Here is a 27174-nt window from a genome sequence, read left to right on the forward strand (position 1 = left end):
CATTTGCAGGGCTGTGGAGGAAATTCAAAGAGCAAATCCGATGGGCTGAATGGCCTCTTGCTGTACGGTAATGTTCCGCTATTTAACCTTGATGTGCTGCATGGAGATAGGAGCCAACCCCAATCCCCACCCCCAGATCCTTCTGCCAACCGCTTTCTGCCAGGGTTACCAGTCTTACAAAACGATTATTCCATTGAATGATAAGGGAGCACTTTGTATACACTGGAAACGTCAGGTAGCCGATAAAACAACAATTCAGTGTGGAGAAGGAAACCTGTTTGGAACCCAGGAATTTGAAGCGGGTACGGACAGAGTCAATGAGCCGACACTTGCTGGAAACCCACCTCCTCCTGAGCGCTTCCCGGCCGAACATTCTCGGTCCCTTCGCCGTTGGACGCGCGCGCACTGGACGACACCTCAGCTGGAAACGGCCCCCTTTTCCGATCCAAAATAACATCCTGCTCCGTTCCACCGACTTTACAGGGTGCAAGGGCCAAGTTATTGAACCACGTCCCTCACCAAACAAACCGTTGAAAGAAATGTAGGAGTGAGATAACACCTAAGAGCACGGTTTAAAAAAAAGGCGCGTGTTCTCCGTGCATTACGGTACGGCGGTTATTCGACTGACAGGCACCTGTGCGCCCGTAACTCAGTCAGAGCGCGCACGGTCCCTGATCCGCTCCCAATAAGTTTGTGCATCCTTTTCTTGTCGGCTTTTTTTTTAGATTTATTTTGTCCTGCTTGCGTTATACTTTTTAATCCAAGGAACTTTAGGAACAGAAAGAGAACTTCACATCGCCGTCCACTCGGTGTGTGTGTGTGTGTGTGTGGGCGCATCCCCCCCTCCCCCTCCCCCTCCCCGGGGGGTGTTGAGATGTTTGAGGGGGTGGAGGTCGTTGCCGATCATTGAGGCGGGACTGGGACTGGGACTGAGGAACTGGAGGGGGTGGTGGAGGGCATCGGGCTGCTGGCGGCTTCTCGGCTTCACCGGTGACTAAGGCAGGCGGCCAGGATGTTGAAAGTTGCCAAATCGGCTTCGGACTGTGGTTACTGGATCGACGGCTCCAACACAGAGAGCGCCCTGGAAGATTACTATCAGATTGAATCGGAACTGGGACGGTACGTCTGCAGCTATTTCCACTTTCTATCAGGACATGTCAGTCCGACCCAGCGCTCGAAGCAACACTTACAATCCCGGGGTGTTTGCAGGGCAGGCACAAGACAGCGTTGGCAGTGCTAGAACAATGTCAACCTGCTGCTCTTTTATGTAAACCTCCGACTAAAATTAAAAACCCAAAAGGTTCCAGCAGTGAGACATTTTGGCCTCGGTTTATCTATTTAGCAGATAAATCTTCAATTTTGAAATACAAAACGAATAAGCAGTCGAGAGTTATACTGAAGTATTGCAGATTAATATTTAAAGAATAGTTTTGGCTTTAAGACATCTGTAAAAGGAGCACTCGAGACTTCGACTGTCCAAAGAACTGAATTGTTACTTTATTGGCTGTTTATCATCTTAAACCCATCGTCGGAGTTGCTTGCAGTCTATAAATATTGCAACGCTTCTCAATGTGATATCACTGTTTTGTAAGACATCGATTAGTCATGTAGGTTTCTGATTTTTTATTTTAAAAATGTGAATAACGTTTTGCAACAAGAAGCGAGGTAGGCTTTGGTGAGTCCCAGTACTGTATAGCGACATGAAAGCCGCATGCAGTGTCATTCGTTAGTGTCTTGCTGCAGTAACATTGCTATCCCATTTAAAACTTCCATAGACTTAAGAATCCAACTTGAAGCAAAAAGCTTCAAATCATGATAGTGGTTTCATAGCATAAGATTAATTTATCTTCTGAAAATAATGTGCTAGTCGTCATCCAGGGCCCTCGTTATCTATGGGGAGGGAGGCATCATAGTAGGTGCATTTATATAAATGACGATCAAAGGGGCGACTAGCAGCTGTTTTTCTGTGTTTCGGTCTATTTGGTTCCTGATTTAATCCTTTAAACTGATAGTTTGGAATCAGGGTTAGATACTCATTTCTGATAACTTGATAGATGGTAATGGTCTGGTACAGATCCATGCAGAACTGAGCTTCCCAGTGTGTGCAAGTAGCTGATGCAGCAATTGAGGATCTACAGCAGACTTGGGGGTAGAAGTTGGCGGGGTTTCCTACTTTCGATCATTGTCCAGAAAATGTTGATAGAAAATGTAGAGATGGGTATTGGGTGAGGACAATTGAATAACATGCTGAAATTCATTATCTGGGCTCAAATATGAGAAAAGATTGCAGGGCAACAGAGGATTGACAAGAGAGGAGGGAAGAAAATTCAGATAGAGGATTAAGAGAGCAAAACAAAAACAGAATTACCTGGAAAAACTCAGCAGGTCTGGCAGCATCGGCGGAGAAGAAAAGAGTTGACGTTTCGAGTCCTCATGACCCTTCAGCAGAACATGCAGGTTTTGAACAGATGGTACTGATCCTTAGGCTGCTGTCACTGATAAGCCCTGCTAAGAATAAGATCATTGTTGTTAGCTTTCAACCAGATACCTGATCCTCGCAAAAGCTATGAATTTAGTGGGCTGGGGTTTTGGGAAGATGACTACAGTTGGAGAAGTGTCTAGCTGATGGGAAAATCTATGAAAAATAAATCTGGAGATAAAAAATAAAGTGCAAAAAAGACAAAATAATGTTAGATGAGTTGTACAAAATTACACCCATTGTGGTGTTATTATCCTGTTCCAGCAAGCACTGACATTGATTCATTTGTTCCTGAATTGCACTCCTGTTTTATATTATCTGTGTAGATTTATAAAATCCTCAGTATTGCTATAGAATTGTGTGACATTCAAGGGCAAAGGTTTAGTTCAAATGTTCTCTGACATCACTTACTGTAGGCTATTGCACATCTGCACATTAGCAGGAAACAATAGAAGTGTATTTCCATGCAAGCCCTAGTCAGCCAGTCATATTCAAGGGTTTTGTTGGAGAATGTAAAAATACATCTCATTAACTCTGAAGAGCTTTACATTGAAGGTTGACACAATAACCACAGTGCCTACACCAAATGCTACCCACACACATTCTTTTACAGGAAGACTACCATTACACAGTATGCATTTTGAACTAGTTTTTAAATGTTAAATCATATGTAAAGTAGATTCAGGCAACACAATTTCAGTGGAAAAATCCTTGATTTATCCTCTGCAATATAATTAAATTCAGTTAATGAAAATTGTTTAATAATTGTTGAGGCAGGTGTCTAAGCTGCAAAGGTAATTTGATCAATAAATTATTTTAAAGAAGCTTTTCATTAAAATATGTAAATGTCATGTTCCTATAGCTCATTTATTAAATGCAATTTAAATATTAGACCATAAACTGGCTGGGACCTCCACCTGATTTTGCAAATGACTACACTATATTACCTTTTTCATTGTTTCTTAAGATTAATATCCGCATCTCGTCTTTAGCAAGGTTGTGCTTTAATCTCAGTAGAGACCAATGACATGCTTATTTATTTTTAGAATCCGAAAACCCAAGTATTTTCTAAAGGAATGAAGTCATAAAGACTACAGTTTAAATCAAAAGAATTTTACAAAGCAAAAATCAATGAACATGAATATTCATAACTACACTGTAGAAACTGTAGGGCTGCAGAAGCTGGGTCGTTAAATATATTGGAGGCGGAGAGAGATCTTTAATCAGTAAGGGAATCAAGGATTATGGGGAAAAGGCAGGAAAGTGGAGTTGAGGATTATCAGATCAGCCATGATCTCATTGAACGGCGGAGCAGACTCGATGGGCTGAATGGCCTACTTCTGTTCCTAAATCTTATGTTCTATGGTCATTCTATCTTAAATGAACATTAAAGATATTAAAAGTGCAATGAACACAGTTACTTAATTTTTAAACCAAACTTCTCAGTTCAGAATTCCTTCTACATCCAATTGCTTTACACCCCCAAAACTCAAGTCAAGCACTTATCACAATTTGGAAGATTAATCACTTGGTCTGAATACTGCTTCTAAGACTCCTTTAAGAGATTTCTTGGGCCTTCCACTTACATCTGCTGAGGTTGTCCCTTCACATCACCTCCAACAGGGAGTTGTAGACTCCCAGTTCAACATCTGTGTTGCTGTCATCTTAAGTATAGCCACCTCGGATCAGAACTCTCCTGGTTCTAATATCCTTTAATCCTGGAGTCTTGCATCTAAAACTCTTTCCCTCTTGGCTATCCTAGAAGTCTAATTCACTGTTAGGAATCCTTCAGTTAGCAAGAGCTTTAAACTCTTTTAGCTAGCACAACAAATCTCAAATGATCTCTGCTAGACAGAGATGTTCCTTGCTCTAAAACTAAAAACGCTGCTTTAGGCCAGAGTCACATCCACAATCATTCATGCCTGTAATTACCTTCTTGCTGATCCTTTACTATTTTATTGTTTATCTCCCAGGCAACTTGGTCCCATAATCATATACTGGAAGCCAGGTGCTTTACTAGAAATCAACTCCTCGAGAAACCTAAAGGGACCAACATCCTAACATAAAATATAGTTTTTTCCCCCTAAAAGCACATGGACCATCACAGTTATATGGTTATAAAGGATGCTCATATCCCCAGTAGGAAGCTTTTCTTGAAAGGAGCATGTATTGGCGACAGAGCTGCAACAATGTCGCACTAATGCTCTGACCATGCTCCTAATATGACTGCTGACTGGGGAGTCAGTGAATTTACACTTCCACCTGTGTTATCTTATACATCTGAAATGGATTTATTTATAATGATACATATAGAACAAAGCATCACATCATTTTTCAGTCCATCAGTCATCTCAGTCAACAGTTAATTCATATATATATTTTTACACAAGAACACAAGAAATAGGAGCAGATGTAGACCACTTGGTCCGTTGAGCCTGCTCCATCATTCAATATGATCATAGGGTTCAACTGCACTTTCCTGCCCACTCTCTATATCCGTTGATTCCCTGACAGGCCAAAGATTTGTCTATCCCAGTCTCAAATGCGTTCAACAATGGAGCAAGTGGGGTAGAGAATTTCAAAGATTTGCCACTCTTTGAGTGAAGTACTTTCTCCTCATCTCAGTCCTAAATGATTGGCCCCTTATCCTGAGACTGTGCCCCCATTTTTTTGACTGACCAGCAGAAACAATCTTGCAGCACCTACTATATCAATCCGTTCTGGATTTTGTAGGTTTCAGTGAGGTATCATTGTCATCCTTGTAAACTCTTGAGAATATAAGCCAATTTACTCAGCCTCTGACAACCCCTCACCCCAGGAAACAATTTAGTGAACCTTTGAAGTACCGCCTCCAATGCAAGTATATCCTTTCTTAAGTGTGGAGACCAAAACTGCACACATTATTCCAGAGGTGGTATCACAAAAACCTTGTACAGTTGTAGCAAGGCTCCTTTATTCCTGTTTTCCAATCCCCTTGCAATAAAGGCTAACATGCCATTTGCCTTCCTAATTGCTTGCTGAATCTGCATGCTAACTTTCTGCGTTTCTTGTATGAGCATACCCAAATCTCTTTGAGCATTTACAATTCTGACCCCTTTTAAAAATACTCGGCTTTTCTATTCTTACAACCAAAGTGAGTATCTTCTCATTACCCTACATCATACTCCATCTGCCATCTTGTTGTCCACTCACTTAACCTTTCTATACCTCTTTGCAGCCTCTCTGTGTCCTCCCCACAGCACACCTTTTCATCTAGCTTGGTATCATCAGCAAACTTAGATACATTACTCTCTGTCTCTTCATCTAAGTCATTAACATAGATTGTAAATACTGAGGCCTCAGCATTGATCCTTGCCGGCACCTCATTATTCAGTGCCTGCCAATTTGAAAAGCCCATTGATGCCCAATCTCTGCTTTTTATTTGTTAACCAATGCTCACATCCATGCTAATATATTGCCCTCAACTCCATGAGCCCTTATCTTGACTATGAACCTTTTGTGTGGCACCTTAATGAATGCCTTTTGGAAAGCCTGCTATAGTACATCTACCGGTTTCCCTTTATCTACCCTACTAGTTACATCATCAAAATACTGTAATAAATTTATCAAACAGGACTTGCCTTTAGAAAAATGGTTAAGACTTTGTTAGTAATAAATTAGAACACTTTCCCAACAACTGATGTTAGAGTAATTGACCTCTCCCTCCTTTCTTGAAAAGCGGTGTAAAATTTCCATCTTCCAGTCTGATGGGACCGTTCCTGAATCTAAAGAATTTGGGAAAATCATAGCTAGCACGTCCACTATCCCTACAGTTCTCATTTTTAGAACTTTATGGTGTAGGCCAGCAGGTCCCGGGGATTTGTTGGATTTTAGTCCCTTAAGTTTCTACAATACCTTTTCTCTGTTGATATTACTTTTCGTAATTCCTCATCTTTTTAGCCCCTTGGTTACCATCTATTTTTGGTATGAAACTTGTCTCTTCTACTGTGAAGACAGATACTAAACATTTGTTCAATGCCTCTGCCATTTCCCATGACAATTTCTCCTGTCTTTGCTTCTAAGGGACCAATGTTTATTTTAGCTGTCCTCTTCCTTTTTATATACTTAGAAAACTCCTACAATGCGTTTTTATATTTCTGGTTAGTGCTCTCATATTCTATTTTTTTCCTTTTTATCACCTTTTCCGCGGCTTTTTGCTAGTTTCTAAAACACTCCTAATCCTCAGACTTGCTACTACTTTTTGCAACATTGTAGGCCTCAGCTTTTAATCTAATACTATCCTTAATTTCCTGAGTGAGCCACGGATGGGTTTTTCTTGCTGAGTTTTTGTTGTTCACTGTAACGTATTTTTGCTGAACATTTTGAATTGTTTCTTTAAATGCTTCCCACTTTCATTTACCTCCAGACCTTTAAGACTGTTTACTCAATTAATCTTAGCCAGTTCTCTCTTTATACCTATCTAATTGGCTTTGTTTAAGATTCTTGTTTGTGATTTGAGTATGTCACTTTCAAACTGAACATCGAATTCAATGGTATTATGAACACTATTTTCCAGTGAATCTTTTATTATGCCATTACTAATAAACCCTGCTTCATTACACAATACTAGACCTAAGGTATCTTTATCCCTAGTTGGTTCCAAGAACCTGTCACAAAAGCATTCGACAAACTCATTTTCTGGACCATTCCTGCCAATTTGATTGTCCAAGTCCATAGGAAGATTAAAGTCTCCCACAATTATTACATTGCCTTTGTTACAAGCTCCACTAACCTCTTGTTTAATGCTGTGCGCAACTGTATAGCTACCATTAGGGAGCCTATAAATTACTCCTTGCTATTCCTAATATCTACCCATACTGATTCAACTTCATGATTTTCTGAGGCCAGCGTCTTTCTCACTAATGTCCTTATGTCATCCTTTACCATCAAGGCCACCCCTCCTCCTTTGCCATTCTATCTGTCTTTCTGAAATTTTATTTACCCTGGAATATATATTTCCCAACCTTGATCACCTTGTAACTGTCTCTCTGTAATGGCGGTTAGATTGAAATCATTTACCTCTATTTTTGCCATTAATTCGTCTATCTTATTGAAGATGCTTTGTGCATTCAGATAAAGAACCTTTTATAGCATTTTTAACTTCTATTCCCTGCAATGACCTTATTCACTGATATACAATTTTTGTTAAACTCTGTGTGCCTTCCTGTCCCATACTGCTTGTCTTTACCCACAGTGCCAAACTGTTCCGATACCTGGACCTTTCTCTTTGGATTTCTCAATCTCCATTCACCCAAACCCTCATGTTAGTTTAAAGCCCTGCCTACAGCCCTAGTTATAAGATTGGCCAGGGCAATGGTCCCAGCCTGGTTCAAGTGGAGCCCATGCCAATGGAATAGCTCATTCTTCCCTGACTACTGATGCCAGTGTTCCTACGTAGGACATGACAACTGGTTATGTCCTTAACCTTGGCACCAGTTAGACAACACAACCTTCGGAGCTCCTGGTCACAGCTGCAGTGAATAGTATCTAGATCCTAGCATCTAATATTTCATTCTAGGTAATCCTTCTTCAGGCTTGAACATCTAGTCTCAACCTCACCATGTTTATTATCTCTGTTATCTAATTTCCATTCTCAATTTCTACACTGGTGAGCAGAGTACAGCCAGGTTATTTATTGGCTGAACAGCTTGAGAATTGTTTTTTCAGCCAATACAAAGTTTATTGAGCTGGACTAAATTGCAGTCAAAAGAAACAATAAATAGATGACAGAAATCCTTGTCATTGATAGAGAGAAAAGTTTGCAGAAAGAGATAAGAAGTAGCTGAAACATGGGGCAGGATTTTCCCCCCATCCGGGGTGAAGTTGAATTGTGGGCGTGTACAGGAGCGCCTCCGATCGGCGTCCCCGTTTGGGGGTGTGGCGCCATTTTACGTGGGCGGGCCAATTAAGGCCCGCCCAGCGTGACATCCACATGGAAGCGCTATGCGCTCCCTGTGTGGGTGGGGGTGGGGGGGGGCGGGGGGGGGGGGGGGGTTGCGGGTGGGGGAGATATCCCTAAATCGAGAGCGCACTCTTTTGCGCATGCGCACGAAAGAGTGCACTCATCTCCCTGAGGCTAAGTGCTGCCTCAGGGAGATTGGCTGTTTTGTGACAAATATTAAAAATAGAGAAAAAAAAAATTCCTGACATGTCCCCTCATGTGACAGTCACATGAGTTGGGACATGTCCATAATTTTTACAAAAACTTTAACAAAATTTTTTAAAACCTATATGAAAGCTCATCCCGCCTGTGGATGAGGTTTCATGCTTTTTCTAATTCCCGCTGGGGCTCTTGGCCTGCCTGCCAACCTTAAGGTTGGATGGGCAGGTCCATTAATTAGTTAAATGACTCTGTCAGTGGCCTCAATTGGCCATTGACAGGCTGGAGGGCGCATAGCTGATTTTGCTGTGCCCCCGCTCACCAGAAAATTTAAATAGTGCGCGGTGACGTCGGAAGTTCCAGTTGAAGTCACCGCGCGTCATTTTACGTGTCGGTGAGCGGGCCCCGTCCCCCGCTCGCCAACGGGAATATCCTGCCCAAGATACCTCAACAATTGGGCAGTGATTTGTCACAGTGCCACATTACATAACAAATACTGCAATTATCATCATGATGTGCAATGTTCTCTAGCCATTTTAATTTTAAGCAGTAACATACTTTTAAGTGCTCTTAACCCATCTGAAATGGTAGGAAATTTCCAGTTGGTTACTAAAACAGCGGCAGTGCAGTCTGCATATTTTCTGTTGGAGCAGAAAGTGTATTGGTGCTTTAATTCAAACTCTTAACATTGATAGTGGGTTGAACTCTTGCAATGTTGCAAGCAGCTGCTATGATTTAGTGCACCTTTAGTGAAGGGGGAGAAACCTGTACGGTGCTAACAAGGCTATTGTTTGGAGTTAAAAACAAAAAACTGCGGATGCTGGAAATCCAAAACAAAAACAGAATTACCTGGAAAAACTCAGCAGGTCTAGCAGCATCGGCGGAGAAGAAAAGAGTTGATGTTTCGAGTCCTCGTGACCTTTCAACAGGACTGATCTTTCTTTACAAGGAGAGGAAAATATATAACACCTGCGGTCTGTCCGCAAGAATGACCCAAACCTCCTGTCGCTTGCCATTTTAACACTCCACCTTGCTCTCTTGCCCACATGTCTGTCCTTGGCCTGCTGCATTGTTCCAGTGAAACCCAACGCAAGCTGGAGGAACAGCACCTCATCTTCCGACTAGGCACTTTACAGCCTTCCGGACTGAATATTGAATTCAACAACTTTAGGTCTTGAACTCCCTCCTCCATCCCCACCCCTTTCTGTTTCTTCCCTCTTCCTTTTGTTTTTTTTTCCAATAATTTATATAGATTTTTCTTTTCCCACCTATTTCCATTATTTTAAAATCTTTTATGCTCCCCCACCCCCACTAGAGCTATACCTTGAGTGCCCTACCATCCATTCTTAATTAGCACACTCGTTTAGATAATATCACCAACTTCAACACCTCTGTGTTCTTTTGTTCTTTTGTCTGTGACATCTTTTGATAATCTGCTCCTATCCTAACACCGCCCCCCCCCCCCGGCCACTCCCTTAAACCAGCTTATATTTCCCTGTCCTTGTAAAGAATGATCAGTTCTGTTGAAGGGCCATGAGGACTCGAAACGTCAACTCTTTTCTTCTTCGCCGATGCTGCCAGACCTGCTGAGTTTTTCCAGGTAATTTTGTTTTTGCATTGTTTGGAGTTCTTTGCATTAAGCTTCACTGGAACACCGCAGCAGGTTGAGGACAGAAATGTTTTGAACAGTTTTGAACTTTTCTGTGTAAAGTATTAGGAACAAAAACAGAATTACCTGGAAAAACTCAGCAGGTCTGGCAGCATCGGCGGAGAAGAAAAGAGTTGACGTTTCGAGTCCTCATGACCCTTCGACAGAACTTGAGTTCGAGTCCAAGAAAGAGTTGAAATATAAGCTGGTTTAAGGTGTGTGTGTGTGGGGGTCGGAGAGATAGAGAGAGAGAGAGGTGGAGGGGGGCGGGTGTGGTTGTAGGGACAAACAAGCAGTGATAGAAGCAAAACAAAAACAGAATTACCTGGAAAAACTCAGCAGGTCTGGCAGCATCGGCGGAGAAGAAAAGAGTTGACGTTTCGAGTCCTCATGACCCTTCGACAGAACTTGAGTTCGAGTCCAGGAAAGAGCTGAAATATAAGCTGGTTTAAGGTGTGTGTGTGGGGGGCGGAGAGATAGAGAGACAGAGAGGTGGAGGGGGTTGGTGTGGTTGTAGCAACAAACAAGCAGTGATAGAAGCAGATCATCAAAAGATGTCAACAACAATAGTACAATAGAACACATAGGTGTTAAAGTTAAAGTTGGTGATATTATCTAAACGAATGTGCTAATTAAGAATGGATGGTAGGGCACTCAAGGTATAGCTCTAGTGGGTTTTTTTTTTAAATAATGGAAATAGGTGGGAAAAGGAAAATCTTTATAATTTATTGGAAAAAAAAAGGAAGGGGGAAACAGAAAGGGGGTGGGGATGGGGGAGGGAGCTCACGACCTAAAGTTGTTGAATTCAATATTCAGTCCGGAAGGCTGTAAAGTGCCTAGTCGGAAGATGAGGTGCTGTTCCTCCAGTTTGCGTTGGGCTTCACTGGAACAATGCAGCAAGCCAAGGACAGACATGTGGGCAAGAGAGCAGGGTGGAGTGTTGAAATGGCAAGCGACAGGGAGGTTTGGGTCATTCTTGCGGACAGACCGCAGGTGTTCTGCAAAGCGGTCGCCCAGTTTACGTTTGGTCTCTCCAATGTAGAGGAGACTGCATTGGGAGCAACGAATGCAGTAGACTAAGTTGGGGAAATGCAAGTGAAATGCTGCTTCACTTGAAAGGAGTGTTTGGGCCCTTGGACGGTGAGGAGAGAGGAAGTGAAGGGGCAGTTGTTACATCTTTTACGTGGGCATGGGGTGGTGCCATAGGAGGGGGTTGAGGAGTAGGGGGTGATGGAGGAGTGGACCAGGGTGTCCTGGAGGGAACGATCCCTACGGAATGCTGACAGGGGGGGTGAAGGGAAGATGTGTTTGGTAGTGGCGTCATGCTGGAGTTGGCGGAAATGGCGGAGAATGATCCTTTGAATGCGGAGGCTGGTGGGGTGATAAGCGAGGACAAGGGGGACCCTATAATGTTTCTGGGAGGGAGGAGAAGGCGTAAGGACGGATGCGCGGGAGATGGGCGGACACGGTTGAGGGCCCTGTCAACGACCGTGGGTAGAAAACCTCGGTTAAGGAAGAAGGAGGACATGTCAGGGGAACTGTTTTTGAAGGTAGCATCATCGGAACAGATGCGATGGAGCAAAGGAACTGAGAGAATGGGATGGAGTCCTTACAGGAAGTGGGGTGTGAGGAGCTGTAGTCGAGGTAGCTATGGGAGTCGGTAGGCTTGTAATGGATATTGGTGGACAGTCTATCACCAGAGATTGAGACAGAGAGGTCAAGGAAGAGAAGGGAAGTGTCAGAGATGGACCACGTGAAAATGATGGAGGGGTGGAGATTGGAAGCAAAATTAATAAATTTTTCCAAGTCCCGATGAGAGCATGAAGCAGCACCGAAGTAATCATCGATGTACCGGAGAAAGAGTTGATGGAGGGGGCCGAAGTAGGACTGGAACAAGGAATGTTCCACATACCCCATTAAGAGACAGGCATAGCTGGGGCCCACGCGGGTACCCATAGCCACACCTTTTATTTGGAGGAAGTGAGAGGAGTTGAAGGAGAAATTGTTCAGTGTGAGAACAAGTTCAGCCAGATGGAGGAGAGTAGTGGTGGATGGGGATTGTTCAGGCCTCTGTTCGAGGAAGAAGCTAAGGGCCCTCAGACCATCCTGGTGGGGGATGGAGGTGTAGAGGGATTGGACGTCCATGGTGAAGAGGAAGCGGTTGGGGCCAGGGAACTGGAAATTGTTGATGTGACGTAAGGTGTCAGAGGAATCACGGGTGTAGGTGGGAAGGAACTGGACAAGGGGAGAGAGAAGGGAATCAAGATAACGAGAAATGAATTCCGTGGGGCAGGAGCAAGCTGAGACGATCGGTCTACCGGGACAGTTCTGTTTGTGGATTTTGGGTAGGAGATAGAAGCGGGCCGTCCGTGGTTGGGCGCCTATCAGGTTGGAAGCTGTGGGAGGAAGATCCCCAGAGGAGATGAGGTCAGTGACAGTCCTGGAAACCATGGCTTGATGTTCAGTAATGGGGTCATGGTCCAGGGAGAGGTAGGAGCAAAAGTCTGCGAGTTGACGCTCAGCCTCTGCGAGATAGAGGTCAGTGCGCCAGACAACAACAGCACCCCCCTTGTCAGCGGGTTTGATGACAATGTCAGGGTTGGACCTGATAGAATGGAGTGCAGTAAGTTCAGAGAGAGAGAGATTAGAATGGATGAGAGGAGCAGAGAAATTGAGACGACTAATGTCGCGCCGACAGTTCTCAATGAAAAGATCAAGAGAAGGTAAGAATCCAGAGGGAGGGGTCCAGGTGGAGGGAGAATATTGGAGGTTGGTAAAAGGATCCGTTGAACAGGGAGAGGACTCCTGCCCAAAGAAGTGAGCCCGGAGACGAAGATGGCGGAAGAAGAGTTCAGCATCGTGCTGAGCCTGAAATTCATTGAGATGAGGGCGTAAGGGTATGAAACTAATTCCTTTGCTAAGCACTGAACGTTCAGCGTCGGAGAGGGGAAGGTCAGGGGGTATAGTGAATACACAGCTGGGGCTAGGATTGGAAGATGGGGTGAGGACGGAGAGACAGGCAGGGGTGGAGGGTCCTAGATGGTTGTTGGTGTCGATGAGTTGTTATGAAACCTGTCCCTGCTAAGAGCTGCTGTAGACTTCAAATTGTGTCTATTAATACTAAAAGAGTAGCACAACTGTACTATTCACTAAATATATATTATTCTAATGAGTCTGATCTTTTGTTGTATTAAATTATTTCAGGATTTTATAAATGAAAGTAATGAATCAAACTGAGTACTGAAACTGATAATTGAAATAACGGACATAATTTTACACTTCCCGGGGCAGGTGGGTTGACAGGTGGGCGGCACGTATGTGGAATTTGGCGTAATGCCATGGGCATCTTTTTAGGTGCTTGCCTGCTCACCTCTGACCCCACCACAAATTTGTGTGTGGCAGGGGAGGGTGGCTCACCTGCCCTTGAGCCAAATGAGACCCAATTGGCCACTTAGGGCCTCTTCCCGCCCCGCTGCAGATGTTTCTGTGGCAGGTGAAGGCCGGATCCAACAGATTATTGGCAGGAAAGGGATTTACTCCTTTACAGGTTTTATGGGCCCATCAGAAACTCCCCCACCGCCCAAGTTTCCCCTCCCCCACTAGCCTGTGCACTCTAGCCTCCACCACCTATTGTCCGCTTGCCGATGCTTTCCAGCCTGGCCCCACCAGTTCACTGCCCGAACTCCCAATCTAGGTTGCAGTCCAAGCAGTGACCACTGCTCCCAAAGGCACTGCTGGGACCAGAGAGTTGCCGGCCATTTGATTGGCTAACAGCTCTTGGAGGTGGTACTTCCTCTGCAGTTGAGGGTGGAAACGTCGCACTGAGCCAATTAACGCCTCTCTGAGCATTAAGTGATTGCAGGGCAACCCAATGAATTGGGGGCAGATTCTCCACCTACCTTTTTGCCAGGAGAGGAGTAGGAACCCTGGTGAAATGTCGAATTATAACCTTGGTATCGCAATTATGTGGAACAGGCTCGATGGACCAGAGAATCTTTAGGTATCAGTAATTATTAATATGTTGTATTAACGGTCATGGCTATATTTTGTATTATTCAAATTTGGAAGTGATAAATAGTTACTCCACTATAGGTAAATTTACTTTAATATATTGATGCATTAAACATGGGTTAGGTTTCATCCTACAAGGAGGCAGCTGTTTCAGCCAAAAGTTACTTTGGTGGGAGTCTGGATAACGGGTAAGTTTTTTTAAAATCATAAAACATTTTCAAATGCAGTAGTATTGTTTTTGTAAAGCACTTTCACCCGCTAGAGATTTAATAAGCCTCTAATGAGGCTTATAAACCAACAGCCAATCTAAAACAAAAACAGAATTACCTGGAAAAACTCAGCAGGTCTGGCAGCATCGGCGGAGAAGAAAAGAGTTGACGTTTCGAGTCCTCATGACCCTTCGACAGAACTTGCGTTCGAGTCCAAGAAAGAGTTGAAATATAAGCTGGTTTAAGGTGTGTGTGTGGGGGGCGGAGAGATAGAGAGACAAAGAGGTGGAGCGGGGGGGGCGGGGGTGTGGTTGTAGGGACAAACAAGCAGTGATAGAAGCAGCTCATCAAAAGATGTCAACGACAATAGTACAATAGAACACATAGGTGTTAAAATTAAAGTTGGTGATATTATCTAAACGAATGTGCTAATTAAGAATGGATGGTAGGGCACTCAAGGTATAGCTCTAGTGGGGTTTTTTTTTATATAATGGAAATAGGTGGGAAAAGGAAAATCTTTATAATTTATTGGAAAAAAAAAAGGGGGAAGGGGGAAACAGAAAGGGGGTGGGGATGGGGGAGGGAGCTTACGACCTAAAGTTGTTGAATTCAATATTCAGTCCGGAAGGCTGTAAAGTCCCTAGTCGGAAGATGAGGTGTTGTTCCTATATTGGCTTACGATTGAAAAAAAGGCAACTCCTGATTTTTATACCAGTTTTCTTGCTTTTTAAGAGCTTGTCTATTTATTAGATGCCAGGGTTGGCATGTCTGCACATCAATAAAAAGATTAAAGAATAAGTTGATCACAAAGTGCATTAAACTTACATTCAAAAAATGTCCTTGTATCTTTAATTGCAGAAAAATTGCAAAAAATCCAGAATATCAAATTGCCAAAAAGCTGTTTTGCACACGTTTAAGAGCACAAATATACCCAAAATATAACACCTTGTAGAGATTTGAACTCTATACTAAACCCCACAGTAAGAAAATTCTTGTCGAGGAATAACCATATTGGCAAAAAAGGACAACCACCAATTTAGAATGCAAACTAACAAAATTTGTCTAACAATAAAGATTGATACTTAACATTTCAATAGTTGATACACAGGTTAAATGCCTGTTGCTGTGTCTTTCCCGTGGACCCCAGGACTTCTAGGATCGCCCCTTCTTGTTTCCTCTGAACCTGGTCTCTTGACTCATGAGGTCATTCAAGATTTTTGCTTAGCCGAGTTAACTCTAACATACATAGAAACCCCTTTGCATCTTTAAGATCCTTTTACAGCCCATAACTTTCCAGTCTACCTTAACTGCTGAAGCTACCTGCTGAGTGTTCTTTCTCTCTCTTGCTCTCTCTGGTGGAAACAGCTTTCTAATAAAGATTTTGGTTTTCCCAAAATGACAAAGACTGTACTTTACTATTGATTCTCACAAGCTAGACTTTAACTTACTGAATGATTCCCCAGCAGCTAAGCAGTTATACGTTTTCTATTCGCTCTTTTAAGTCAATTACTTTAGCCCTGGAAAGCATGTCTATACTGGATCTACAGATCTCTAATACAGGATTCTAATGGCAATCCTTAGCCCTGTGGCAGTTATTAACTAAGCCAAATACTGGGTTCTTACAACAACTTAGGTTCCTTAGGCAGCACCTTCCAAACCCACGGCTACTACCATCTAGAATGACAAGGGTAGCAGATACATGGGAACACCACCACCTGGACTTTCCCCTCCAAGCCACACACCATCCTGACTTAAAATTATATCATCATTCCTTCACTGTCACTGGGTCAAAGTCCTGGAACTCTCTCCCTAACAGCACTGTGGGTGTATCTACACCATAGGGACTGCAGTGGTTCAGAAAGGCAGCTCACCACCACCTTCTCAAGGGCAATTAGGGATGGGCAATAAATGCTGGCCTAGCCAGTGAAGCCCACACCCTGTAAATGAATTTTTAAAAACCCTCAGCCCGTGACAAATGCCAATCGACTAACAATATACTACGCAATGAGATGAACATTTTAATCACAGAAAATGATTCATCTTCAAGGACTAAGAGCATTCTGGAAGAAGTTTTGTTTTAAAAGACACTGTTCCTTAAAGGGTTAATGCAAGAGCTCTGCTTCTCTTGGAATAGACATCCATTTACAAGAAAAGGTCATCAAGCAGTTGTAAAGAAGCTGGAAACCCCGGTGGACTGTGTACGAAAGGGATCACATGGTAATTTATGGTTCTGGAAAGAAAAATGCCTGGAACTGTGTTGAAAAGTTGATTTTTGGTTTTGCTTTGAGAAGAAGGACCAAATGCTTATGAAGGAAGACAGCAGCCTTTTTGCAATCCACAACCGGAAGTGAACATAAGCTGCTTCTGAGTTGCCCTACATGCTGGAATTGAGTACCTACAGGTGTTCCTTGAGTCCGCCTGACAAGCAGTGCAAGAGTCATCGATTGTTTCGCAGATCAGCTCTGAGAGACCAATTGCATAATCCAGACGCCATTTCAAGGACTCCATCATCTTTCTGTGTGTGTGTGTGTGTGTGTGTGTGTGTGTGTGTGTGTGTGTGTGTGTGTGTGTGTGTGTGTGTGTGTGTGTGTGAGACAGAGACTCTTAGGGAATATTGAAATTGTAATTGGTATACTTTTGTATTTCATACTGCATGTTAATAAGCTTTGCCTTTCTATTTGGCAAGACTGGTTTTATAATAAACTAATATGTTTGTTATTTATTAAAAGAAGCCTTGTTAAAGCGTTAGAAACTAGAGATAGTTTTAAGTAAGTTATATGTGTATTTGTGCGTTATATCTTTAAGTTTAAGTTGTATTTCTGTATTTGTGTGTTGAGAAAGGGTGGGAACTTGATTTTTGGTTTCACTTTAAAAGATGCCTGATGAGGTTTTATGACTCTTAATAGCATGTTAAAACAAACACAAGGTAGAAAAGACTGCTGTTGTTTAACAACAGGGGCCCAGAGAGAGGGGCCCACAGATACAGAGAAACCAAAAGCAGTTTGAGTTCAATTGGTGATTATGCTCTAAGGTGGAGGAAACAGTTTAAGTCTTTTGTTAAAAGTTCATCATCCGACTCCTGTGACTCTGTACAGCAGCCACCCTTCATGCTTCTAAACAAAAATAAAAGCTATCAAGCTGGGTTCCACCCTGGGATCTGGCTTGTCCAGTAGTAACATCAGCTGGGATCTTAACAAAAGTCTCTTTTATACTTAGTAACAGTAACAAAGGTAAACAATTGTCCATTTTGGTGAGTGAATCAAACTTTTACAGTAATGGTGTGCCATGTGGATTAGTGGGGCTAGTCAAACTGTGCACTCCTCCCATCCTGGTCGTAACATAGATTGGGGGCTCTTGCAAGATTTGAAACACGGACAGCAGATGATTGGATGTGGTATAATAATAATTGGTTAAAAAAAGGATGAAAGGATGGAGACCAGGTTTATTATACATTAGGAAACCAAAATAGTTTTGGGAGTTGCTAAGACTTTTCTAGAGATGGAAGACTTAACGCTGACAGGTTTACAAAAAGTAACCAAGACTAATAAGTAATCCGCTAATGGGATTAGCGGATAAATTGCAGTTGGAATTAACCATGGGGGGGGGGGGGCGAGGAAAGCAGATATAGTTGAGGTAATAGCACAGCATTTGAAATTGGAAGGAATACAAGAGATACCATGCTTTCCAGGTAGTGAGTCAATTGACCTAGCTAGGATTCAAATGAAGCACCTTGAACACATAAAGGAACTGGAAAAACTTGAATTGGACGCAAAGAAAAAAGAAAGAGAAAGGGAAGAAAAGGAAAAAGAAAGAGAGATGAGAAAACTTGAAAAAACAAAAGAAAGAGAATTGGAAATGTAAAATTTGACCTTCAGAGAGTGAAGTTAGCAAGGGAGGAAAGGGAGACGGATAAAGAAAGAGAGGCAAAGGAGAGAGAAGGAATGAGAAAGGGAATACCACTTAAAAGGCTGGAATTAAAAAACAGGTTTCAGATGCTGATGAAAAAAACCACCTCCAACCAAAAGCCTAGTAGGGAGATGATTAAATTTGTACAAGCCCTCCCAAAGTTTGAGGAAAGGGATGTAGAGGCATTCTTCATTTTGTTTCAGAAGGTAGCTAAGCAAGTGAAGTAGCCGAAAGAAACCTGGACATTGTTCCTACAGAATAGGTTGGTGGGTAGAACTCATGAGGTTTATGCATCACTTTCAGAAGAGCTTTCTGTGGATTATGTTGCAGTAAAAAAGGCAATTCTTAGTGCATGTGAGTTGGTCCCTGAGGCATACAGGCAGAAATTTCAAAATGTAAGGAAACAAGCTTGGGCAGACCGATATTGACTTTGAGAGAGCAATGCCAAGTAATTTTGACCGTTGGATATGGGCATTAAAGGTAGAGACAATGAATGAAGCTCTTAGGGACAGGCAGCAGAGATGGCTGACAATAATGAGCTGGACCATAAATCTAAACCATTTTTCCATCGCCCCCATTAACCCAAGAAGAATAGAAGGTTGGAAGGCGAAAGGAAGTCAAGTAGCCAGGGAACAGGGAAGAGAAGGGACAGCTGGGAATTCCCTGGAAACTCCTCCTCAGACAAGAAAGGAAGGGGCTGTGGGTGGAAGTGATATTCGAAGGCCTAAGTGTTTCCATTGTAAGAAGGTGGAACATGTTCATGCAGATTGCTCAAAGTTGCGAGAGAAATCCCTGGGACTTATTGGGATATGTAAGGGCGATTCAGGAAAAGGAATCCTGACTGAAAATACAACAGATCAAGTTGTAGTGCCAACTGCAGCTGTGAAACTAAGTGTGAACACTGCTGTGAGGTCAGGAGAGGTGGCTGAGATACATGAGAGTTTTAAAGAATTTTTGTCAAGAGGAAAAGTAACCCCTTATCCCTCAAGTGAAACAGCTAAACTTATAATTGTATTAAGAGATACGGGAGCCACTCAGACACTTTTGCTGGGGAAAAGCATAACTTCAACACCAGAAAGCACATTAAAAGCCAAAGATTTAATAAATGGTATTGGCAGGGACGTATACCTGTACCTTTGTACTGGGTGCACTTGGAGTGTGGCCTAATGTCTAGGACAATGATGGTAAGGGATGTTCAGAAGTTACCCGTGGATGGAGTTGGGAAATGATTTAGTCAGACCAAAGGTAATAGCTTCTCCCATTATTATGGAAAGCCCAAGTGAAGTTGAAGAGACAGAGCAGCTACAGGAAAAGGTTCCAGGAATGTTTCCTTGGTGTATGATGACCCGAGCGACGGCCAAGCAAAATCCATCATCAGAAGTCAATGTGATACCACAGGCAGATGTGTGGCTCGCTGAAACTTTCTTTCAAGGCTTAGATAACCTGAAAGGGATGTTTAGTAAATCCTCTCTTGTTAAGGCTCAACAAGCCGTTCTGGAGTTAATTAAGATAGCACAATCAGCCCAAACAGAAGCTGATGGCCAGGTTGTTTCAGAATGTTGTTATAATAAAAATGGGATACTAATGAGGAAGTGGAGGCCTCCTCACAGACCTGCAGATCAGGAGTGGACAGTTCTTCATCAGTTTGTGGTACTGCTCAAAAATCGTAAAGAGATATTACGGATAGCAGTTGAAATTCCGAGGCCAGGACATGTAGGGATACGGAAAACTCAACAGCAGATAAACCAACAGTTTTATTGGCTGGTCTTCACAAGGACTTGGTGCAGTTTTGTAAAATATACCATACATGCCAGATGGTGAGAAAACCACAATATGCAACGAAACTGGCACTCATAATTTCCATACCAGTTTTTGAGAAACCGTTTAGTTGAGTGTTAGTAGACTGTTGGACTGTTATCAAGAACGAAAGCAGGACACAAGTATATCCTTACTATTATGGATTTGACAACTCGATACCCAGAAGGTATCCCTTTTGGAGCAATGGAAGTTCTGAGGAATAAAGGGACTTTGGTGTGTGTGTCCATAGATCTCTGAAGGCAGAGGGGCATATTAGTGGGGTGCTGAAAAAGGCATATGGGAAACTTGCCTTTATCAATCAAGGCATAAATTACAAAAGTAGGGAGGTCATGTTGGAGTTGTATAGAACCTTGGTGAGGCCACAGCTGGAGTACTGTGTGCAGTTCTGGTCACCACATTATAGGAAGGATGTGATTGCACTAGAGGGGGTGCAGAGGAGATTCACCAGGATGTTGCCTGGGGTGAAACATTTAAGTTATGAATAGAGGTTGGATAGATGTGGGTTGTTTTCGTTGGAACAGAGAAGATTGAGGGGCGATCTGATCAAGGCGTACAAGATTATGAGGGACATGGACAGGGTGGATAGGGAGCAGCTGTTCCCCTTAGTTGAAATGTCAGTCACAAGGGGGCATAAGTTCAAGGTGAGGGGCAGGGGGTTTAGGGGGGGTGTGAGGAAAAACTTTTTTACCCATTGGGTGGTGACGGTGTGGAATGCACTGCCTGGGAGGGTGGTGGAGGTGGGTTGCCTCACATCCTTTAAAAAGTACCTGGATGAGCACTTGGCACGTCATAACATTCAAGGCTATGGGCCAAGTGCTGGTAAATGGGATTAGGTAGGTAGGTCAGGTGTTTCTCACATGTCAGTGCAGACTTGATGGGCCGAGGGCTTCTTCTGCACTGTGTGAGTCTGTGAATTACAGCTAAAGTAGTGGCAGAGAAGTTAAACCAATTTTTTTTACTCGATATGGATTACCGCTGGAGGTCCAGTCGAACAAGGACGGAATTTTCCTAGATTTGTACCAAGTGCGGTAATAGGCGGGTAAATGGAGTCCTACCCACCGACAAAAATGGTGAATTTTCATGCCGTATTGTCCTGAGTCCGTCTCATTATTTATTCACTCCCGCGAAACACGCTGTTTACATGGCCCGCCCATCATCACTCCGCTGTTGCATTACGCTGGCCGCCACTTTTAAAAGGCAGCTGCCAGCAAAGCGCTTATTGCCACTAGCTCACCACCACTGCCCAGGAGACATGGCCAGCAAAGGAAAAAAGACTGCAGCCCCTCACTTCAACGACGGGTCCCTCGAGCAACTGCTGGATGCTACGGAGGCCCACTGGGATGTGCCCTACCCACACTCTGGCTGCAGGATGGGCAACAAAGTCACCAACCTGGCTTGGGAAGCGGTGGTCAGCGCAAACGCCCTGCAGAGGAGCACAGCAACCCAGTGCTGCAAAAAGGATGAATGATCTCCACCATTCTGCCAGGGTAAGTCACTCTTTTCATCACTCCCAACTCACACACTCATAAACCCATCACATATCCACAGGGCCCTCACTCACTGCCAGTGCAAGGGATATCACCATTCACTCTTTCACACACATCTGCATTGTCTTCAGCCCCTCCATGGGACCATTCACCACCCACACAGGTCAGGCGTACTTATCATCTGGTCCGGCAGGCGTCCTGATACACTCTTCCCATCTCTATCCATGCAGGACAAAGTGGCACACAACAGGAGAGAAAAGTCGCAGACAGATGGAGGGACGCCGGAAATCAAAATTCTGACAGAATTTGAAAACAGAGCTATCCAGCTGGTTGGCAATGACCGGGACTGGTCCTGTTCTGACGGTGAGGTCGGCGATGCTCTACCAAATGAGGATCCAGCAGTGCAACATCCATCAGACAACCATGCCGTGAATGATGTGTCCTCTTTCACAGGCCACTGCCATGCACTAATTATCTCCCCTTGATTTTACAGGCACATCTGCCAAACAACCAACAGAGTCCATGCCCCAGGGCCTCCAATCAAGCTCTGAAGAAACCTATGAAGAGGAACCTGGAGGCACCCTCCCTGAAATCCTGTCACAGTGCTCATCCATACTACACCAGCGCAGAGACACATGCCTCGGTGGGACCTAGCTTTAGAGTAGCCTCAGGATCACAATCTGGTGAGCACAACACACTTTCTGATCCACAGCAGGTGGAGGCAGGGACTTCCCAAGTTCCTGGCACTTTGAGGACTGCTAGAGGCCAGAAGGTTGCTGAGTCCGAGTCAGATGACAAGTCTCCGGACTCGGTCATGTCACAGTTGCTGGAGCTGCAAAGGCAAGCTAGGGAAGATCAGGAAGGGATGTCTGCTGCACTCCTCAGATTGTAAGGCAGATTGAAGTCTGTCCGTCTTCAGGATGAGATGATAGCACTGGCATTGCAACGCACCGAGGTCAACACTGGCAGGATGGTGGCTGCCGTAGAGACCTTGGTCGACGACCGTCACTCCTGCACTGCTGTGTGGGCTGTACTCCATTGCTGATGCCATAGTTGGCCTTCAACAGTGTTTATGTGAGAGGGGTACTGGGCAGCTCGAGCTCACTCGAGCTTCCCCTTCCGCTCACGGAGTCAGTCAGGGGCCCTCGGGCACCCATAGGGAAGAGGAACAGCAGGTGCACACTCCGGGGCCATCCATCAAGGTGACTCTGGGAGTGACTGGCCCATCTGAATCCCCTCTTCCTGTGACCTCCGCAGCTCCAGTTTCACAGGCCGAGGGGGTGCCATTGACATACAGCAGGACCATGAAGCAGGCCGGGGCCCACCAAATGTCGGCCCTCCAGAGGATGCCCGCGAAAGTCATTGCAGACAGGGCATCACAGCCAGCAGGCTGCCTCCACCTCTGCTATGGATGTCCAGGGAGCACCAAGAAGTAGCGGCAGGGTTAGGAAAGTTAAGTAAAAGTAGTTGCACAGCCTGGGCATGGGTCCCTTGTACATACTGTTCATTATTGTCAGTAAACTCCTAAGAATGCTTCCCTGCCTGTGGCTCCTTGTTCTGTGTTCTTGTCACTCAGATGCAAAACCTTTCTGCACAAGATAAAAGGCAGGTGTCTCAGTCCAGGGCCTCTTCCCTGTGCCTTGTGCAGTCTTAGACCGCAGTGACAGTCCACGCTCACACTCACTGGAAACATTACTGATGCTGCACCTTGGTGGTGCTGGTCATTGCTGCCAGAATGTAGTGGGCAGGCGCCACAGAGTTTTCTCACTCTCTCTTTTTGCTCTCAGCACCTTTAAGTTGGAGGTGGCCCCCATCACACCAACATCTGCGACCAGTGATGCTGTGCACCAGCTCCTAAAGGGCTGAGGTGCTGAAGGCAGACACAGCATCAGCTGTTCTAGTTCTGTCGAAGGGTCATGAGGACTCGAAATGTCAACTCTTTTCTTCTCCCCCGATGCTGCCAGACCTGCTGAGTTTTTTCAGATAATTCTGTTTTTGTACAGCATCAGCTGCGTCTGAAGTTTCATGGCTGCGTCTCTGAAATGGCCCTGATCATGGAGTGCAAGTGAGCTGTCCTCGGCCAGACAGGAGTCAGACATTCTCAGAGGCTATGTGAAGATGTATAGAATGTCCTCACTACATATCATCCTCCTCCTGCAATTGAGCGACTATTAGTGCCTCCACTGCATCTCCATGAAAGGAGCATTCTCACAGAGGGTATTGGTGCTGCGATAAGCCAGACTGGAGTCAAATGTTCACAACTGTGATGTGAGGATCTATGGGGACACCTCACTGCATGTCGTCATCCTCCTCCACAAATCTGGCAGCTATGAGGGCCTCCCGAGCTCCCTGCCCTGTCTAGCCAGTGCGAGAGCCTCATCCCTGTCATCGTGACCACCGAGGACACCCTCATCCTCATCGGCGTCCCCCTCATCCGAGGAGACCTCCAGCTCCTTCATTTCCTCCTCAGCCAGCTCATCTCCCCGTTGGAGTGCCAGGTTGTAATGGGCGCAGCAGACAACGATGATGTGTGACACCCTCTGTGGATTGTATTGCAGGGCTCCACCAGACCAGTTCAGGCACAGGAACCGCATCTTCAGCATCCCGATGGTCTGCTCCACCAAGTTGCGAGCTGCAGCATGAGCCTCATTATAGTATCGCTGTGCTGCAGTCTGAGGCTGCCGCATGGGTGTCATCAGCCACGGCCTCTGTGGTAGCCCTTGTCCCCAAGGAGCCAACCCTGCAGCCTCTGTGGACCCTGGAAGACTACAGGGATCTGCGTGTGATTCAGGATGTAGGCGCCTTGCACACTCCCTGAAAGCTGTGCGCACACCTGCAGGATACGTTTCTGGTGGTCACACACCAGCTGCATGCTCAGTGAGTGGAAGCCCTTGCGGTTGATGAAATCCACCGAGTGTAGTGATGCAGACCTGAGTGCCACATGAGTGCAGTCAATCACACTCTGCATCTGTGGGAATCCTGAGATCAGGGCGAATCCAATGGCCTTTGCATCCTGGCTGTCCCAGTCCCGGGCGAAATGCATGAATTTGAATGCCATGGAGAAGATGGCATCTGTGACATCATGGATGCATTTGTGGGTGGCGGCTTGTGAAATCCCACAGAGGTCACCTGTGGAGCCCCGAAAGGAGCCACTGGCATAGAAATTGAGCACCGTGGTCACTTTCGCAGCCACTGGAAGTGAATGCCCTCCATGTCCCCTTGGTGCCAATTCCTGCAGTAAGTGGCGGATGTGAGCCACCAGGTCGCTAGACATGCGCAGTCATCGGCGACATTGGTTCTCAGTCATCTGCAGAAATGGCAGGTGGCGTCTATAGACCCTGGGTGTCGCTAGGCGCCGACCAGCCACGGTTCGCTGTCGCTCCTGGGTAGTGTATGCGGGAGCTCCTGCTGCCCCATCTTCATGAGATCGCTGCTCCTGCCTTTGCTCATCTAGGAGCCTCAGTTGCCCTCTCCTCAGTTTTCTACAGCCTCTGTAGGCCATCAGGCATACAGCTAGGCCATCAGGATCCATGGCCCTCTTGTAGCATGAAAGAAAGAGAGAGAGATGTGGTTATCATGGCTGTACTTAGCACCTTTCCTGGCCCTGCATGACTGCCCCTTAATGCTTCCCAAAGAGTGCTGGTCACTCCTCGGAAGGCCAGAGATGAGAATGCTGCATGGCTGCCCTGTCAGCCTGTGACATGTGGGAGAAAGGTCCCATCCAGGATGCTCAGTTTGCAAAGGACTCTGAGCGCCTCCAGCAGTGACTGCTACGTGGCCAGCATTGATGAGGAGATTATACAATGTGTGCAGTCCAACTCCGTGGTCCAATAAAATGGTGGTGGATTCCAAGTCTGTGCTGGTGGGGGGGGGTGAAGGGTTAGATATGGAGCGCTTGGTGGCCCTTTGTTGCCTCCGCATTGCTTGCATGGGCGTGCAGTCTAGGAGCCCGACCCCAATCATATCATTGTGGCTGTGCCTCATCTGTCTCAGTTACAGAGGCATGGTCAGTTTAAAGAGGTGACCCTAATGCGTGGCCACTTCCCTCGCTTACCCTGACCCCACCTCGATGTATGAGGGATGCAGCGCCAGGACGCACTTGACCCGCCCCCTCCCCCAACACCACCAACAATGGTTGCCTCTGAGGCTGGCCAGCACACGCCCCTGGACAACCCCCCTCTCAGCAGTCTGAGGCTTGTGAACAACAGGCAAGCTGTGGGGAACGTTGCTGCTCACTCACCTCAGCTCCCCCAAAGTGAAGGCTGCCAAGTGCATGTCGCCTGCGTGCTGTTGTGAAACACGTCAGTGTGCTTTCCCACCATCGTGGACGGATGGTACGGCGGGTTTCCAAGAGCCTGGCGGGATGGCCTTTTAATTATATACTGCTGTGTTACAATTAGCTCCCCACCGACCGAAGGTGGGAAACGCGGCCCATCGTTGGCAGGCTGAGCAGACAATTGCAACCTGCCTTTACACTGTCATGAAACAGGTCGTGTCATACTTTCCGCGCATGCTACCTATCACACCCCGCCAGCGAGCTCGGAAAATTCTGCCCCAAGGTTCAAATTTTATGTCTAAAGTTTTTCAAAATATAATTTTGAAAGTAGTTTGGGTATAAAACAATTAAAGCCCATAGTGTATCATTTACAGACACAGGGAGCTTTAGAGAGATCTCTCAAAACAATGATTAAAGCACATTGTCATGAATATCCCCTTGGGACCATGGACTGGATTTTTCTTTTTTTCCTACCTGAGGTTCACCAAATGAATGTACTGGTTTTAGACCTTCTGAATTAATTTATGGACATGAGGTAAGGGGTGCTCTGAAATTAATCAAAGAAAAGTTTTTAAGATAGAGGGACGAATCCTACGTTAGATTATGTGTCCGTGTTCTAGGAATGATTCATGGGAGCCAGCAAAGTGGCTGAAGGACATTTTAAAGTTTCTCAAACAAAGATGAAGGAATGGGCAGATAAGCAAGCTATGACCCGAACATTACAACCAGTGGATAAAGTATTGGAGTTTAATGCCTTTAAAGGGGGATCCTTTAAAGGTTCAGTGCTCCATACAAGGTATTTAAGAGGGTTGGTAAAGTAAATTATTTGATAGACACCCCAGATCGTAGGAAAAACAATCCACTGTGTCATATCAATATGTTGAAACAATACCAACAATTACACTAGGGAGAAGCATAAGATGGAGCCGGTATGTTAAGCAGTAAGCACAGTGAAAGATGGAAGAAACAATGACAGTGAGGCAGTAGGAGACTTAGACAGTTCCCAGATTGAACCTCCTACTATCCGGTTAGCTAACATTGAAACATTAGAACAGTTAGACACCATGGGCAGAATTTTTCCCTCGTTGGGCAGGCCTGACTTGAATGAGAGTAAAATTGTGCGTGATGATGTCAGGCGAGTGTCCCGACGTCTTCATGCACTCGCAATATTTTGTTCGGCGGGCACACGCAAGAGGCAGCA

The 27174-nt window shown here is 45.0% G+C and overlaps 1 protein-coding gene across 1 annotated transcript in view; it reads left to right on the plus strand.

Moving 5' to 3' along the window:
- Positions 1-978: 978 nt before the first annotated feature.
- camk4 (calcium/calmodulin-dependent protein kinase IV) overlaps positions 979-27174 on the plus strand; it is a 300351-nt gene continuing 274155 nt past the window's right edge. Inside the window, exon 1 of the mRNA XM_041186348.1 lies at positions 979-1119. Within this exon, the coding sequence (XP_041042282.1) occupies positions 1013-1119 (107 nt within the window). The 5' untranslated portion in view covers positions 979-1012. The remainder of the gene's footprint in view (positions 1120-27174) is intronic.

This window comes from Carcharodon carcharias, chromosome 4, assembly GCF_017639515.1.
Source record: "Carcharodon carcharias isolate sCarCar2 chromosome 4, sCarCar2.pri, whole genome shotgun sequence".
Taxonomy (NCBI): domain Eukaryota; kingdom Metazoa; phylum Chordata; class Chondrichthyes; order Lamniformes; family Lamnidae; genus Carcharodon; species Carcharodon carcharias.